Consider the following 18,590-nt stretch of genomic DNA (forward strand, 5'->3'; position numbering starts at 1 on the left):
GGCTGGAGGTGCGGGTCGGGAGAGCTGTGGTTTGGGTAGAGGGGTTGGAGCGGAGCTCTGGGCACGGCGGAGACGGGGAGTGCAGGCAGAACCGTCCTGGGCACCTTTCCGCATCTTTGCGCTTCTGTTCTCGGGCTTTGGCCAGGTGCGGCAGACCACCGAGCAGGAGGCAGAGCAGGCGGCTGCTTTGGAGCCAGGGGAGCGGCGAGGAGGAAGAAGCAAAGACGCTTTCCCCGCCGCAGCCTCCCTCCGAGCTCCGGCACAGGCAGTTTCTAGCCCGCGAACTCTGATTTACAAGGTTTCGCGTTCAAGCTCTTGGAAATACCTGCGGTTAGTTTACAATGGCTGTAATTCTTTGTTAATTTACCCAGCCACCTCCCTTCTTTCTTTCCTTTTTTTTTTTTTTTTTTTTTAAATTTCTTTTTTATTATTTCTTTTTTATATTCTCTCCCTTCTCTGCCTCCTCCTGGGACGGTCTCTGCGCCCTCTTCCCCAGCATAAAATTACTGTTTGGAAGAAATGCCCGGGGAGGAGGCCGGGAGCAGAGCGAGCAGCAGTGAGGGTAAGGCGCAGGAGAGCGGCCGAGGGAAGCCAGGCAGGTCCGGTGGTGCCGGGACTGCGGCGGCCGGGGGCCAGCTGGGTGGTCTCGCCGCACCCGCCCTCCAGCCCCGCCGGGGAAGACGGGCAGCGGGAGGAAGGGAGGGAGAATGGTATGGGGGGAAGAGCAGCGGCCCGGCATTGCTGCTCCGCACTGGCCGCCCGAGTGCAAGCCTCACAGCCGGCTCCCGGCTGCCCTCAGCTGGGACAGCACCAGAGGGCAAGGGCTCTTCGGCGATGGCGGGCGCAGCCCCCTCCCCCTGAGCCTGTGTAGGAGAAACTGGGCTCAAGGCTTCCTCCTGTTAGGAAAAGACTCAGGGGGGAGAGAAGGGTAGTGGGATGGGCAGCCGAGCGAGTAGGGCCGTTTGGAAGCAGCCAAAAAGTATCTATTGTGTTGGATCAGCCGTTTTACAGACGTGTATTCATTACACTGCAGCAAGGAAACCCCAAACCCCGCCGTGCCCCGTTAACTGCCTCTTCTTTCGGCCACCGGAGCCCTCCGGCTCTTAATCCCAAACCGGAGGACCCCGTCTCGCCCCTCTTCGCCCTCCCGGCTCTGCCAGCAGACGGGCGGCCCCATCTAGAGGCGTCCCTGCCGCACTGCCCTGGGCTTCGGGGAGGAGGCGTTCGGTCACGGGGCCGTGGTGACTCCCCGGGGCCGGACTGGGCCAGATTAAGGCCAACTCAGGTGGGGAAAGGGATGTAAAGTCTCATCTCCAGTGCCCTCTCCCAGGATCCGGTGTCAAATGATGCTGCGGGCTGGGAAAAGCCGGGAGCAGAGCCTGCCGGGCTACAGCATGACATGCATATAGTGCCAGCATGGATGGAATTGGAAGGCTGCGTTCTGCTCATGGATGTTTTGTGAAAGCATCAGATAAACATGCGAAAGACAGTGCACACCTACCTGAGAGTGGCAGCATAAAACCTTTGTAAAGAGCACATGCTTTTCAAACAATATACAATGCTGTATATTAAAGATCCATATGGTCCCCTGTGTGGGAGTAGCTTGCACTGGGAAAAGGGGATGTTATCACCTTTCCTTCAGAGTAGGATTTGCCCTATATGGGAAACTGTTTAGTGATGTAGCCTCCATGCTCCAACTCTCAGGCAGAGCTCTTCAACCCCCCTTCTGTCCCAGTTACCTGCCCCCTGAGCCCTTCTTAGCTCTGAGACAGGCCAAAGAGCTTCACGGCCCAGGGCTGCCCCACGCAGTAGCCCTCTTGGGAGTGCTGCATAGTGGTAGGTAATATCATATATAACTGGAAGTGGGATTTTTTTTTTTCCCTAGAAAGAACCTGTCTACTCAGATTTGTTCTTAGCTTGCCTCCTGATATACACAGAGCAATGCAGATCTCTCCAGTCTCTACTGGGTCTTCCAGGGAAGCACAAACAGTACTTCCTCTTACAAGGAAAGTGTAATCCTCTGTGGCTCTGTTGGTGAATATTTGATTCGTGGTTTTCACTCTAGCTGTACTCCTTGCTGTCTGTGCAGCAAACGCACATCAACATGTTGTGGACAACTTGCTGGGTTTGCACAAAAAAACCATCAGGTCATCTGCTTTTGATCAGGTTTAGACTCTTATTACTTACATAATAACAATTTATTTCCCAGCAAATGTAACCGTAGCTGCACAGCAGGTGTAGAGTTCCGCATCTTTAAATCAAGTTTGTAGCAGGATTTCTCCATGCATTTTGTGAGGGACCTCACAGAAGTAACTGCTCCACACAGCCTTCTAATTGCCTTTTTTTTTTTGGCAGTTGATGCGAGGATGCTGTGTTGATGCTGAGATGTCAGCTATAAAGATGTTTCTGGACTTTAGTGACAAAAAGATACACTGCCTATAGTGAAGAGAAGAATCTGAATGATTTCTAGAATCCAGCTGAATATTAAACTTGGAGAACGAGCAGATGTAACGCTGACAATGAAAACTTTAATCTTATGAATTTGACAACTTCTTTGCAAATTAGCTCAGCAGGTTGTAATATCTTCTCTGTGCATATTCCTTATATGGGGAAAAGCCCATTCCCTTGAAGGCTGGGAGGCTCAAACACAAACACTCCTATAGGAGTTTACAACCAAACCAAAAGGAATGCTTGACTCTTGCTGGGTGCATATATACAGTGACACAATTTGGCCCGGTTTTATTGCTCAGGGCTACTGTTTTTGGAGAACCCAACACAAATCTCCTTCTTGTTGCTTCATCCTTACAATAAAAAGTCAAGGTTTGGCATGAAGAGTACCAAGCACAGGGAAAAAAAAAAGTACTGATGTTTTATTTCACTGCAGGGCTGTTTTTGTCCTGGATTATCACTCCTTGCAAGACCCTGAAAAGGAAAAGACACACGGTCTCCCTAATCATCATGCTCCTAACAAAGAGTGAAGCTGTATGGTCGCTTCTGCCACCTGGTGCCAGGAGGCCACACGAGCTGTGTGCGTGTGGAGAGCCCTGTTGCACACCTGAGCTCAGGAGAGGCCTTCTTTTGAAATAACTCTTCTCTTTGGCTCCTGTTTTAATGCTAGGATTCATCCTGCTCCAGTGAATGGCTATGCATTCCTCATCTTCTGATGTTATTTATCTGTAGAACAGAAATGCAACCTGGCCAAGGTTAACTTGATTTACTAATAAAAAGCAGACCAGCATGCCCAAATGACCAGATGCATCTCACAGTTCTTAATTAAAGCTTTTGAATTTTTCTGTGAAATAAATATTGTGACAGGGAGCCCTTGTATTTAGCTTTTTACCTAGCAGAAACAGATGAACTTATGCCAAAGTCATATGTGGGTGAGCCATCCATAGAATATCTGGTCTCTCTACTTGTTCTGACTGTCTCCTCATTATTTACTAGAGCATTTTAATGAATATTCACCATATTACAGTAGGTGTATTTGCTGTGTGCAAGTCTCCAGGCTCTTAAGAGCACTCATAGCACAGATTAATCATTTAATGTGTACAACATCATATGAAGTCCAGGTTTCCTTTACTGTTGCTCCTCAATCTATAAATAAAGTAATAACCTGTCCTACTTTTTGTTTGAAAATGTTGAGCTCACTTTTCACATGTGATGGCCTAAGTCAATGGCTCCATTGGAGTAATATTTAAATATTTTTATTCCTTCTGACATTTAGGTAAATCAAGCAAGCTTGCCAGCCTCTCAGGTACTGGAACTGTTTACATCTATAAAGTGATTTCTCATCTTTGTCTAAGAGTCACATCTTTATTGATAGCAAGTCCACAGTAATTTTGTATTAAATTTGCTATCTCTTTATTATGCATGTCAGGAGCAGACACCCATTAGAGGTAGTATCTGGGAGTGTTTGGGTCTTATCTGTTATACATTGACACAGATCAGCAATTAGTTAAAAATGTCAGAATATGAGATCAAGGACTCACTCCTTTCACACCCTCCTCACACCGAATAGGAAGCCTAAGTCATGGAGATAGGACATGGCATTTCTGTGCATGTCTTGGGCAGTCTGTTGTGTGCACTGCTGGCTGTTGAGATGCCTGCTCAGAGAAGCAGATCTGATGCAGGAGCTCCAGTGTTGGACTCGGGTGCCTCAAACATGATGTGTTGTAGAGGTGAGAATCATTGTATGTCCATCCTTTTTTTGGATCCAGGCCCATGTGACTGACTTCATATGTCTGAGGAGAAAGCAAAGATGTGAATTCACTAGGTGATTGCACAAGTGGTTGGTCTGGGTTTCTCGCAACTCCCATCCCTATGCTGCTCAGAGAGTGAAACCATGCAGTTCAGATACTCTATCTCACTCCATGGCAGCTCAATTCTCTGATGGGATCTCAGCCTCTCAGAGGTTTTCTTGACGCCTTTGGTGGAAAACAAGGCTCCCGCAGTGCTATGTGCTGTGTGATGGCGGTGTCCATGCCTGCAGCTGCATTACACAGCCATGGTGTTGGCCTTGCTGCTATCTTTGCCCAATCACTCGTTGCTGGAGCAACCAAGCCAAGCTGTTTCAGCACAGAGACCTTGGATCCAGCATTGGGTTTATGAAGTTAGGGCAATTAGCAAGTTCACTGTGTGAGTTGTTTCCACTGGCAATAATTTTGTATGTACAGTGACTGCACATTTCATCTGAACACAGCTTCTACGTTAAATCATTAATTCTTTTGGCTTGCTCAGTGAGAATACAAATACTTCCATAAACTTCACAAGGGACTTAGTGACTCTGTCTCGTTGAGTTCACACACAGATTGAGCTGACTGCCTGAAAATCAGCAAACATGACACAAACTGTCCGCAGGCGATGCAGATATGGTTCATATTCTCTGTGTGTATCTTAGAGAGTAGAGGCTCTGAGCATGTCAGTTATGGATGACTGCAAATATGCACCCTGCTTGTCCTTGTGACGTTCAGTCCCCTCAGAATTTCTATCTTCATTAGTGTTGTCTTTGTGTAAATTTAGAGATGTTGACTTATAGGTTATCTCCTTCTGAGCATTTTTATGGCGTTGAGCGGAGCACAGCCTGAGCAGATTCTCAGGATATTTCTGTCACAGAAATAGCTATTTCTGTAATTTATTAGCCAGGCACACTTTGGGATATACCTAAGAGGGGAAAAAAAAAAGTACTAAGGCAAGTGATAGATGGCAAAGAATAAAAAATGTGTACTGTGACAAAAGCAGTTGAACCCTGCTTGTTACATGAATGAGAGTAAATGGGATGGTTGAAGAAGTCTCTGGTACTAAAGAACTCCCATAATTCAGTGGAAAACATACAACTTGAGAAGGACCAGGCATCTGGGTAGACAAAAGGTCAGTTATGGACCCTCTGGAAAACTAAGACATACTTTTACTTCTCCAGGAAGTTTTTCGCAACAAAAGGATGCAGAAATCTGCCTGTGAGTGAAAGAAGGAAGGCAGAGGAGTGCTGGCTGGAAGGACATTTTGGTAATAGTTTCAAGATGGCAAGTTGGGATTTCCAGTACTATGGATGAGGTTATTTCTGGCAGAAGGAGGGAGAGCTTTCTGCTCTCCCTGCTTTGGGAAGAGACTAGTGTGTGGTATGGCCTTCTGGTCCTTTATAATATTGCCTGTATTTTATAAGAGTTAATTAAAAGCCTCATGGTTTTCTCAGTGTTCCAACCTCAATGCCTGATAACCCTTTTAGGGAAGAAGTTTGTCCTAAATTTATCCAACCTAAATCTCCCTTGGTGCAACTTGAGGCCATTTCCTCTCATCCTACCACTTGTAACTTTTGAGAAAGGTTGTGCAGGGCAACGTGCTGTTTTCCATTTGATATGCTTCTTCATAAGGAAACACAACTCTTAATAAACCAAAATGTTATGTTTCATAGCAGATTAGTCTTCTGCAAAATACGCAACAAAGCCTTTGTAGTCTCACCTCCTAGTATTGTTGGGATGATTGCCTGAACATTCTAAACACCAGTGGTGCATATGTGCATTGATCAGCTCTGCCCATGTTGATATTTGTATCTCTGACATTACCCATAGTTATCATGAAGGGGACTACAATCATAGAATCATAGAATCAATAAGGTTGGAAAAGACCTTAAAGATCATCAAGTTCAACCTCTGTCACCCAAGACCTCATGACTACTAAACCATGGCTTGAAGTGCCATGTCTAATTCCTTTCTGAACACCTTCAGGGATGGTGACTCCACCACCTCCCTGGGCAGCCCATTCTAATGGCTAACAACTCTCTCTGTGAAGAACTTTCTCCTCACCTCAAGGTTAAACTTCCCCTGGTGCAGTTTGAGACTGTGTCTTCTTATTCTGATCTTTTGGATCCTTCATATACAATAACATTTTGGTCACAGGGTTTAATTTAGCTATTTTATTGACTCCTCAAGAGCTACCTGTAAGAAACCTCTGCAGACAAAATGTGTGTTGACTCCAAAGCCCTGAGAACTGCTGGCAGTCTGGAAGCACAGAAGCATGCTGGAGATTAAAAAATGACATCCCTGAAGTCTATGGGCGCTGTGAAAGAGCCTTCAACCCCAAATGCCTTGCTCCTTGGTCTGCATATGGCCAGCTGCACTACCATGGCTGCTAGAGCTACTTTCTAATACATGACGACTTCAGAGGCAGGCCTGGTCAGCTCATGTAACTGCTTTGGTGTAAGGTAACATCTGCTTTTACTGAGAGTGTCTTAAATGTCAAAACACCTGGATAATGAGGTAGTGAGTTCCTTTCGGGGAGGAGAAGACAAGACTACCAGCTGTGGAGCTGAAAGGTGGCATGGCATCTACAAATCAATGTCCTGCAGGAATCTGTGGGTTGTTTCACTCCAATAGCCCTTTGGACATGGAACGTAGCAGTGGTGAGTCTCAAGAACATCACAGTGCCATACTCTTGCACTTAATAAAATCCTATTCAAAAAAGTGTTGATTCTAAGCCCCATGATAAGACCAGCTTATGAAAACGTTGGGATGTTGTTGGTTGTAGCTACCTTTGATACACATCCTTTATCACGTGCCCTAGCATCTGAGCCCCAGGTGACACAGAGAAATGTGTGTATTTACTCCAAGATACTCTGATGATTTTCTTCAAGATTTAGCTTTATCTTCCTACCTGCTGATTCAGCTGGTGTTTGGTTGTTGACTCTGTCCTAGTTCTTGCTTACTGGGTCCTGGGAGCCTGAAAGGTGATTCTAATCACATTAAAATTAACTGGAAGGGAAACAAAAAGAGAGGAATAAAGATTATAATTGCTCTAATTAATATTTTCACAACTTCTGGTATCATCTCAGTGGCCAGTAAATGTAAAGGCCCCTTTGCCTGTGTCTAACCTATTTGGATGTCAGTACATCCATGTACTTTTGCCACCCACAGAAGTTCTTGGTCATGGCAAGAAGATTAAGAGGAGGGTGAAAATGGAGCTGAAGAAAAGCCTTTTGAAGAAATGAAAGGAAGGCAAGGACAGAAAGAAAGGTCAGGTCTGCATGAGCCAAGAATATGCAACAAACTGATGAGGTAAAGGGAAAGGAAGGGACAATTGAGAGCTGAGAGGGACCCTCTAAAGAAACTGGAGTGCATGGGATAGGAACAAATGGATGTTGAGCAGTGTAGATACGGTGCTTGGGGATATGGCTTAGTGGTGGACTCGGTAAAGTAGGGTTGATGGTTGGACTTGATGATCTTGAAGGTCCTTTCCAACCTAAATGACTCTATGATATCCACGAATACAGAGCAGGAGATAGGTGTTCTGGATGAAATTGGTGACACCCTGCCTGTGTGGTCCTGTGCAGTGCAGCAGCTCAGGAGGAGCTAGTGGACGGGCAGGTCAGTATGTCCAGGCAGCGGTGGCCCCTGGCCCATGGCATGCCAGCCTCTGCTCGCTCCTGTCATGCCATTAAGGATGTGGTGTGAGGTGCCCCTGCTCCGGCTCTGGGCACACTGCCGCGACTTGCGCGGTGCGCAGCGTCGGGCTGCGCTACCTGGCAGGCACCAGTTGCCATCTAGTGGCTGTTTTCCGACTATCTGTGAGCGGAAATTTTCTTTCTTTTAAACCAACCTGCAGCCTAGCAATCACCTCTCTGGACAAAGTTTGCAGGATTCGCCCTCTCAAAACTTCCTGAGCGACTTGCACAGAAACAAGGGGTCCGAATGGGCTTCCCGTTCTGCAGCACGGGGAGCCCGGCCATGCTTTGCCACCAGGCAAGTTACTCCTGTGCTTTCTAGGCACAGGATTTTGCAAGTCTCAAAACCAACCAAGTGAGACCCCAGCCCTGCTGGGAGAAGGCTGGCTCCCTTACGGGCAAAATAGCAATGCTTCCCAATTCAGCAACACCAGGATTGTCACCTCTTGCTTGTAATGATTCTGGCCCCATACAGATTACTGGAATATGATGAAAGTTTTTCTCATTTTATTTTAGTATATTCACTCTTGCCAGCTCTCAACCAGACCAAGATATTCTGGGTGTTGGATAAGCACAGAGCCCATATGGGTCCAATGGATAAGGTGCACTTTGGCCCCACACCATCTCTCTCCCCTGGTCAATGAAAACTGAAGTGCAGACAGACTGTTTCAAGTCTGATACCCTTGAGTGAAAACAAAACCGATTAGACCTTCCCATTTTTAAAAGGCTGCCAGTCACTTTCTTATTAATAATTAATTTATTTATTTTGCAGGAAAAGTAGGTCATAAAAAGTGAGAAAATTTGAGAAAAGTGGGGAAAGAAGGAACAGCATGCAGGAGTGAGATGTGGGAAGGATGCCCTGTATTTACTTGTGCCTCTCAGCAATCCAATTATCTCAAGAAATCAAATGGACAAATCCCAAGAGAAGAGTTTGGTGCATTTGCTTTTCCTTCTGTGCCTCATAGAATGCCTTGGCAAAACACATCCCCACATCCAGCACTGTGGCAGCATTTCACTCATGATGGATTATTCCATCTCGGATTATTGCCATTGTGGTACATCATCAGAGCAGCAAATATTATCCAGTTGTACTTTAAGTACTTAGTACTTGCACCATGATCCCATTGCTGCTTTCAAAAGCAAAACTTATCCAGTTCTGAAAATACAATACAACTGTGTAAACATCTATTATGAAGTTATAATGGTAACTGGACAGTGTTTTGTCCATGCAAGAAAAATGAAGGCAGCAGTACATCTGTAAGAGGAAAGCTTTGTGAATGTCTTATATGGCACAGCTGCCTTTCTCTCCTTTCTTGGCTACACTCAAAGAGGCTCCTAGGTCTGTTAGCTCCAGGCTAGGGCAAACCAATGTATACCTCAAAGCCTGACTGCAGGGCAAAACCCTGAATCTTTCATATGAAGAAGAAAAGGCCAAGAAAACCCAAAACCCAGCACAAAAATAAAATCATGTATGTCTTAAGAGTGGAAAAAAAAAAGCAGCCTCTATTTTCATGTTTTCACAGTATCACAGTATAACTAAGGTTGGAAGAGACCCCAAGGATCATCGAGTCCAACCTGTCTCGGTAGACCTCACGACTAGACCATGGCACCAATGCAGAACGTTTCCCTCATTTTCTATGTTTATTTCAAAGCAATAGAAAACTTTGCTTTATGCTGCTCTCTAAATGGAGGCTCTCACGCTGCTCCTCCCTTTCTTCTTTTCTTCTTTTTCAGTAGGGAAACAAAACACATGAGGCACTAAAAGCTGAGAACAAAAACATTCTTGATTTTTGAGAACAGAAAAGTAACAGCACAAGAAGCAGCAGAAGGGAAGTCTTCAAGGGGGTGGCACCTGCTGTAACAGAGAGAGAGTCACAGAGGAAATAAAAAGCATAAACTGCCACAGAGAATTTTGGGGTAGAGAAAATGTTTCACATCTACTCAGCAACAAGGGTTAAGTGACATGGAGGACTGCCATTGCTGGAGATCTATAGGGTCTGGTTAGATATTGCACATGTTTGGAACAGCCTGGATCAACCTGCCCACTGCATCAGTCAGTCTTTGCCTGCTCTCAAGACAGCAGCTACCAGCCAGCTGACTTCCAGAGGTGGCAGTGCTGGACCTTCATAGAGAAATGATCTACTAATTATAACTTCCAGTCCTCAGTTTGGCAGACCCTTCACACCTACTGCTGCATGAAGCAGAGAAAGCTACAAGCTTCCACCCTTGGGCTCAGCATCGCCCAGTCCTGCTCTGATCTAGAACAGCAGTTCACTGGGAGTGTGCCCAGGAGTGCAGAAGTCCCATGTTAACTTTGCTTAAAGCTTCCCCAAAAGGCTATTTTCTGGGCTTGAGGGCCAATACAGTTCTAAGTTCAAAATTAGTTGAAAGAAGTTTTATCATTGGTTTAATTTTTTTTAAAGTGGCTTTATATTGCCTATTTACTTAGCCTGAAAAGTCCTGGTTGAAGAGAGTTAAATAAGCAGTATATTACCCAGCAGTTCTTAGCTCTTGTTTATATAAAAAGTGCAGAGTGAACCTACCATTGTCTGAAAGGAAAGTCACATTCCAGATCTCAGTTTGTTTTGGGCACAGAAGCAGGAATGACTATTTAATTTTAACATTTTGGTATTTATATACTGGAACTGGTGCTGGAGTATCATGAATGTGATCACTGAGCGTTTTCCTCTTATGTGGCCCTCCATTCATCTTAATTTATGTTGACTTATATAAACCATTGCAGTGCATGTGTGACATTACAATAAAATCTAGACAAGGAAGGGACATTGCTAGAGGATTAAGCTGTCCAGCTGACAATAAGACTGACAGCCTTGATTTAGCACCTAGCTTGGGGTGGAAGGAGATGCCTTGTCCTGATAAGGAGCCACAGACATGGAAATTAAAAGCCTAAACATTTCTTTTGGACAAACTCTGAATAAAGTGGTGGAACATGCATGCCTCTAGCATCCATTTCCTCAGTATGCTATGGAGCAGAAGAGTCATCTGGCATTCAATGAGACCCAGGACCTAGCTTCTGCTTCAGCAAGTAGGACGTGCCATGGCATGTGAAATATCCTAACAGGAGAGAAATTAGTACTCACCTTTGGATACCCCGCCCAGAGGTGTGGATTCAAGTCCCACCATGGTCTAACCACAGCATACAACCACTCTTCTTTCTTTTGTGTCTTTGGAAGAAAGGCCAACAAAGGTCCATTCTTGGGAAGACCTAAGCAGAGGATAGATATCTTCTTCCAGCTCTACATGCTTGTTCTTGAGTAGTGAATCCTACAGGTCAGTGCTGTCAGATTCCAGGACAGCTTGCTCAGCTTTGTGGATTGCATCTGAGGATCTAAATCTCCTAATACAGGAAGTTTTGATGCTTTCTTTGGATTCCTAACTTCTCCAGGGAGACAACTAGCTTAAATTCAAGTGGTTCAACATTAGACTCAGTTCAATCTTCAAACACAACCCCAAAATTTACATCAGTTTCAGATATGAGGCTTCAGTTCCTAAAGAGCTCTGAAAAATCTTGTCCTGTGTCAGAAATGAAAGCATCCCACTAGGGGAGAACCCCTGCAAGTCACTTCACTGTTGAACTGCCTGCACTGCTGAGAAGTGAGCCAGCATGTCATATCTAATCTAAATTTATCTGCTTTCTAAAACTGCATCTTCTCTTCTTGGCACATAGTAGACAAGCAAGGGTCCCTGACTGTTTGGATAATTCATGCTTTTTGCAAGAAACCTTGTTTTGTCACTAGGAAAAGATAAACCCCACAGATTAGCTGACTGTCCATTTATACACCAACTACTTGGTACAGAGGTACCCTAAATGTATGTGAGAGCTCATGGTGCATCCAGAGTACCAACTTCGGTGTACCCAAATCCCTGGTATAAAGGAAGGGTAGTTCCACATCCCCCCTCTACCATGAGGCCATTCTTAGCATGGGCAGCTGTATTTGCACTGCAGCAGTTGCTTTAATACACTGACCACATTAAAAACTGACCTGAAGCTTTGTTTTGTAGAGGAAACTTAAGGCTTCCTGGTCCATCAGTCTGTGACTATTCAAATCAGCACTGGCATGGAGGAAGGCACTGACCAAGAGGCAGAAGAGGAAAGGTGGAGGGTGCCTTGCTGTCACAGCCTGACCATGAAACCCCACCCTGGGCTAATTAATTGCACAGCCAGTGCCAAAAATCTATTCTTGCCTTACTCAGTTACAGCCATTTCAAACCATATTTTTCTTCCCTGGTTGTTTGGCAAGAGTGTTATGTTCCTAGCTTTAAATACAGCTATCTAGGGACTCCCAGAGAAACATTTATTTTTATTATGCTTTTCTTTTGGACTTCATTCACAAAGCCAACAAGGAAAAGAGCGAAAAAGCTGACTTTTGAAAGAGGAAGGAGGCTTAAATCACAAATTGCTTTTCAAGGAATTTTGGTTAAACATCAGGATCTGGAAACAAAGACTGAAATGGAGATAGAATTTCCTTGGTGTTTAGACATTCATATTTTAGTAGAAAAAACCCACCCTGCTTGCAACAGACCCAGGACTTTTGAGAAACTGATGGAAGTAATGGAGTGTGACATACATAGCTGGGACAAGGAATCTACTGGAAGAAGCAAGCACAGTATCTTTCAGAAGTTGCCAAAACCTGCAGAAGGCTGACATGGGCAATTTCCTCTGAGCTGGAGCTAGAGGCAAATTAAATCAATGGAAGATTGTTGAAATTGTGAAGATAAGAGTCTTCTGAGCTGGTACATGAAATGACCAGGCAGGCAATGTTGAGAATACTTAAGTTACCCAGAGCTGGGAGTAGGTGTCTGCTACATGAACCTGAGTCACCTTTGCTCAGATGTTCACATTAAATCTTGGAACTGGAAACACTTCAAATGGAATGACTTTAATGGGAAGAGAACAAAAATCTACCAGTTCAATTCACTCTTTGCAACATAAACAGGTACAATTCCAAGGAAATCAAATGCTGCTTTGGAAGGACATGGAGTATTCACTCTGTGTCCCAGCTTCAGGTCAGCCATGACTGTCAGCATCACAGAGGTCTCACTGCCTTTTCCAGTAGCAAGAAGTGGCAAGAATCTGTGGTGACCAAAGATCTTTTCCCAATGCAGTATTAAGCTTAGGCTCGAAGTGAGAAGTTCTTCAGAGAGCTGTTGGCTGTTGGAATGTGCTGCACAGGGAGGTGGTGGAGTCACCGTCCCTAGAGGTGTTCAAGAGGGGATTGGATGTGGCACTTGGTGCCATGGTTTAGTACTCATGAGGTCTTGGGATGACCTTTCAGTTGATTTAACAAAAAACCCTTCAAACTGAACCTAATACATTTGCATGACTTCAAATCTGTAGAGTAGGATACAGTATTTTTGGTTGAAGACGGCAGAGATAAAAAGGACCTTTAGGCGTAATGCAGTAGAAAACATGCAGAGGTACTGACAATCAGTCAACAGTCAACTGGTTAACCAGGCAGCTAAGGTATGGTAAGCAGGGCTTGAGCTCCTTCCACCAGAACATTGCTGGTTCACTCAGAGTTTTAATATTGGGAGAAATGAAGCAGTTCCAAGAGAAGACCTAGAAGAAAACCCAGCCACTGACTTTATTTCAGCTGCAGGGTAGCCATGGTCTTGCAGTACAGGTAGCAACAAACTGCCTTGAGCAAATGTCTCCATGAAGCTTTCAGGACACTGTTTTGTCATGGTGTGGAACACTGCTTTCCCCCTGAACTCTGTATTTGCCCAGAATAGGAAAGTATAGTTGCTTTGCATGTCAAGGTTCAAGCTGGTACCACAAACCTAACTTCTGAGTAAGACGGATGTGTCTCCTGCTGCGCCCAACAGAAACCAGACCTCTCTCTGGGAGAGAGTGTATGAAGAAGCTGGGCACTGCAAACATTCACTAAGTTATGCTTAAACACAGCAGACCAGTACTGCACCTGTAAAGTGTAACAGCAGGCACCTGCTTTTATGGTGTATTTTAAGCCTGGCAAAGAGTTAGGCCCTATCCCTCGTTTATGCGCCTAATGTAAGACATCAATCAGGTAAAACTTGTAGGTATGACTCCAACCACATAGAACAAGGAGACTGGTGATGGTTTTGGAGGGCATGTCCTACAAGGAGCAGCTGAGGGAGCTAGGGTTGTTTAGCCCAGAGAAGAGAAGGCTAAGGGCAGATTTACTGCTCTCTACAGCTATCTGAAAGTACATTGGAGTGAGGCTGGTGTTAGTCTCTTCTCTCAAATAACCAGAGACAGGACGAGAGGAAATGGGTTTAAGTTGTGTCAGGGCAGGTTGTAGGAAAAACTTCTTTCCTCAGAGAGTAGTGAAGCATTGGAACAGGCTGCCCAGAGGGGCGACAGGCACCCTCCCTGGAGGTGTTCAAGAAGCTGTAGGATGCAGTGCTGCAGTAGGTGCTGCAGGATGCAGGTTAGCAGTCAGGGTAGCCGAGTCACGGCTGGACTCGATGTTAAAGATTGTTTCCAGCCTCAGTGATTTTGATCTGAAGACAAAGTTCCACAGCAATACAATTCAAGAATAACAACAATATGGCAACTCAAGAGTTTTGGCAAACATTTTATAGTTTTTATATAAAAAAATCTCAGTAAGAAACCAAGCAGAATATCTGACGGAAACATCTGCCTTACAACAAGGTAAAAAAAACAAAAACAAACTCACAAAAGAAAAAAAAACCAAAACAAAACCCAAACCAAAACCAAAACAGGGTTAAATTCCAACCCCCCAGAGTCTCTCTCTCTCTCTTTTTTTGTATTTTTTTTTGTTTTTTTAAATTATTATTATAAACCAGAATATCAACAAAACACTTAAAATAATCTCAGACTGTTTGGCAACTCATCACATAACAAGAGACACATTTGATCATAAGAAAAGTTTAACTTTATATACAACTTCACTTGAACATTTGCTCTGACCAGAGTTAATCTACATTAAAAAAAGGAGTCTGGCAGTAATGCCAGGTTTCTGGTTTGTTTCTTTTGTAATACCTGTGTATAAAATGTAACATAAAATGCTGAAGCTCTAGAGCTAGGAGAAGTGACATTTGATTTCCATCGGTCCCTCTTTGTTGAAAACAAATACTGAAGGAACAAGTGTTCAGTTGCAAAATGAACCTGCTTCAGTTCCGGGTGGTGTTGGCTCACTGTGAATAAATCTAACCCTAACACTATGTATTTCTTCAGGTTGGTAGTAAATTCCCAAGTGAAAAGAGAATTTACTAAGATTACATTTGAATTTGTTTCTTTTTATATACTCTGTCACAAACGTGACCAGAAAGGAGCCAAGTCCCTTTCACTATGCTAAACTACTTCAACGCATGCGAGAAAAATACCAACTGTCTGAGAATCTTTTAGAGAACTTCAGGTTTTAGATGCCCTGGGGGAGCAGAGGGGAAGTTTCCTACTGACATCTGCATAGAATGTAAAATATATAATTAAAAAAACCTAAGGTATATACTAAAGTTTACAGACCAATGCCTTCCATATAATAAATAAAATGTCCATCATTGATTAGATTCATACACAGAGTAAAATACAACCTATTTTTACAAGTTTATGTACAAAGTGTATTAGGAGGCCCTGCAGGGTGGCCTCATGGGTTGGAAGCATCTGCATTAGCACTGTCAATTGGGAAACCCCCAACTTTCCAAGTCAGTGATAAAATATAGAATTACTTTCTTTTTTTTTTCTCCTTTTCTTTTTTTTCTTCTTCTTCTTTTCATTCTGATACAAAGTAAACTTATTTTTTCATCTGAAATAAATGTACATAATATTCTGTATAAACAATAGTTTATAAAGCTGTTTAAAATGTAACTTAAAAGTACTGCATCGCTTAAACGTAGAGCTCTGAAACAAGCACGTGCAGGTCCCTTTGCTTTACAAAATGAAATAAAATAGAAGCACAGATGTTTGTTGTTGCTGCTGTTTGACTCTTTTGACTCTTCCATGAACAGTACCAGCTGGTAGAGATTATCGTTTTGCTTTCTTCACCGGTGTCTCCTCTGTCTTCTGCTGGCCTTTTCTCCGCACCACTGTTGGACTCTCTTCCCTTTTACGCTTGAGAGACTGCACCTTTAACCTGAAAAGCAGTATTAATCATCATGTTAATAATGGTAGGACCTGTAAAACAAAAAGGGTTGGGCAGGCACAATCCTGTTTAGAGGATGAAGCTTAATTGCCCATTTCTAATGAATTACCAGGGTGTTACTTAAAAGTTCACTGCTCAGACATTGTATGCCAGCACAGACCACAGGGAAACCCTGCACGCTCCCACTGCATCTTAGCAGGGTGTGCTGTGCGCTAATTTTGTACGTTGGAGAATGCTCCAGATGTAGAATTTGGGGCTAGAGCAGTTATCCTTCCTCCTTTTGAGAAGCTTTGTGTATTGTAATAGAATATAACAAACTGCATTGTTTTGTACCCTGTCTCACAAAGACATTAGAACAGCAGCTAAGTGGCTTGTATCTCACATGCACAAGAGGGAGTGAAGTGCAGGCATTGTGTACCTACTTCTCTCATTTAAGTAATCACATATAAGCCCATTGCATTTTAGCTCCAATCAGTCATAAGTGTGGCTTAAACTCTTGGCCACTCAGAAGCATACAAAGCAATTAAGAGGAGGTGAACTGTCACATTCCCAAGGCTCAGTCTGAAGACACTGCCGCATTTCAGAGCAGAGGACAACTAAGTTTGTCTGGCATATAACCTATTTCACAAGTAAACTACGAGACATATAGCAACTGCATATCACATCTATTTTTCCCTCAGGATTTTACACTCTGATCTCAACTTTAAATACTAGAAAGTGTAAAGGGAAGGAGGGAAAGGGAAATATTTTCAGAACTTGACAGAAGGACACTGGGAGCTTCTCCTCTATCAGCTGAACTCAGAACTTCAAGCATTAGGGTTGTGTAATCCTATGTTGCTTTAACCTGAACTACAGCTGCTCTTCCCCTCGTTCAGGAAGAAATCACAGCTCAAGTTAAAATACTTCATAACAGCATTTTCAGATTCTCCCAAGAGCTTTCTGAGGACATCAAGAAAAAACCCAACAATCTAGACTTCCAAATGTAAAAGAAGGGGAAAAAAAAAGTAAACAGAAGAAAATCCTTTAAAAGCTTTTATGTATCACAAGAGAACAGAACAGAGCAAAGCTAGACTGCTGTTCAGATTCTGAAGCACTGTATTACATGTAAGGAAAGGACCAATGTAGTGGCTTCCAAAACAAATAGGAGAAGTGGATTCAACTTTAATACTTACTGTGTCAATGGAGGAGATTTATTCATTTTTGTATCACTTGGAGATCTCTTTTTTGCTGCCAGGTTCTGTCGCTTTCTGGGAGAAACTGAACTTGGACTGCTGCCTTTAGAAGTTGCACGTGTGGTTGGTTTGCTGGGCTGCTTTCTGTAATACAAAAGAATGATGAATGTATATACACAACAAAATGCTTTTACCAAGTGACTTTCTTCTTGGATTCCACAAGCAGAAAATTAAGACTGCAGAGTATTTGCAGCAAGTAAACCAAAGCTGCCAAAAGAAACAGCAAAAAAACCCCGACTAAACCAAAACAGAAACCACTTGCATGTTTTGGGACACAAACTGCAATGTCAGGCCCAGTGTTTCCATATCAAATGTAGAGTCAAAAGGCTACTTCACTGACAGCATTTAGCATTTAAGTAAATAAAAATCCTGGTTCCAAATCTGCAGTCATTCTCATGATAAATGTCCATGATTAACAAAATAGCTTGGAGTACCAGCAGAAAACCAAAATAAGCAGAGGAGAGTGGACTGCAGCAGGAAGGAGAATTTGCTTATCCAGTATGAAGGAGAAGCTCTTAGTAGCTTCAATATCCACCAGTTCAGAAACATGAGGAACTGCTTACTGGTGATCTGTTTCACACTTTGGAAGACAGGTTACTTAAATCATAAAACCTGATAATCCTACAATGCTGAAGCAGCAGCTCCTTCCATAGAATTATTTCCAAAGGCTACTTCTAAAATGCTGGTTTACACTCCTTGCAGCACTGTAGGATAGAGATGCTGTGTTACAGCCTGCGCTAGGAAGATAGCACTGGAAATCTGAGATACAAACCCAAACACACACATCTATAAACACAAACAAAAAGTAAATGCTCCCACAAGCAATCAGAATGGAAACACTGATATCTAAACTTTCATTACAATTTCAGAGTTAACAATTATGCAAGACTAAAGGAAGTCCCCTAGCCTTTACCAAAACAAAACCGCTGTTTGCAAAGCAGTGTGGTAAACCTTCAGAGTTTTCATTTAAATGAAGACTAAAGAACTACTTTCATAATTTCAGAGGTGAATCAGAATTCAAGAGCACACTGTGAATAAGCCCCAAAGACTAACATATAATATATCCCTAGGAAGGAAGCAAATCCAGTGAATTTACAGAAATCTCACCATGAACATCACCACAAAGCCTGGACACCCACTCTGTTCTGGATAGGCAGCAACAGAAATGAAAACAATGTTTCCACAACAAAGTCAAGAGGAGAAGCTCTGTTATCATTCAGTTTGCCTACCAAAAAGCAGGCCTAAGGCTAAGGAAGACCTCTTGAAAACAGATCTCTTGCTACCACAGTAGTCTTCTGCAGGAAGATTGCTTTCTGAGCT

At 43.5% G+C, this 18,590-nt stretch overlaps 1 protein-coding gene across 1 annotated transcript in view; it reads right to left on the minus strand.

Moving 5' to 3' along the window:
* Window positions 1-15,643: 15,643 nt before the first annotated feature.
* Window positions 15,644-18,590, minus strand: part of BOD1L1 (biorientation of chromosomes in cell division 1 like 1) — a 33,707-nt gene continuing 30,760 nt past the window's right edge. The window contains exons 24-25 of the mRNA XM_054172427.1: window positions 17,211-17,354; window positions 15,644-16,029 (exon numbers count right to left, since the gene is read on the minus strand). Of these exons, the coding sequence (XP_054028402.1) occupies window positions 15,921-16,029; window positions 17,211-17,354 (253 nt within the window). The 3' untranslated portion in view covers window positions 15,644-15,920. The remainder of the gene's footprint in view (window positions 16,030-17,210; window positions 17,355-18,590) is intronic.

The sequence above is a fragment of the Dryobates pubescens genome, chromosome 23 (genome assembly GCF_014839835.1).
Source record: "Dryobates pubescens isolate bDryPub1 chromosome 23, bDryPub1.pri, whole genome shotgun sequence".
Classification (NCBI taxonomy): Eukaryota; Metazoa; Chordata; class Aves; order Piciformes; family Picidae; genus Dryobates; species Dryobates pubescens.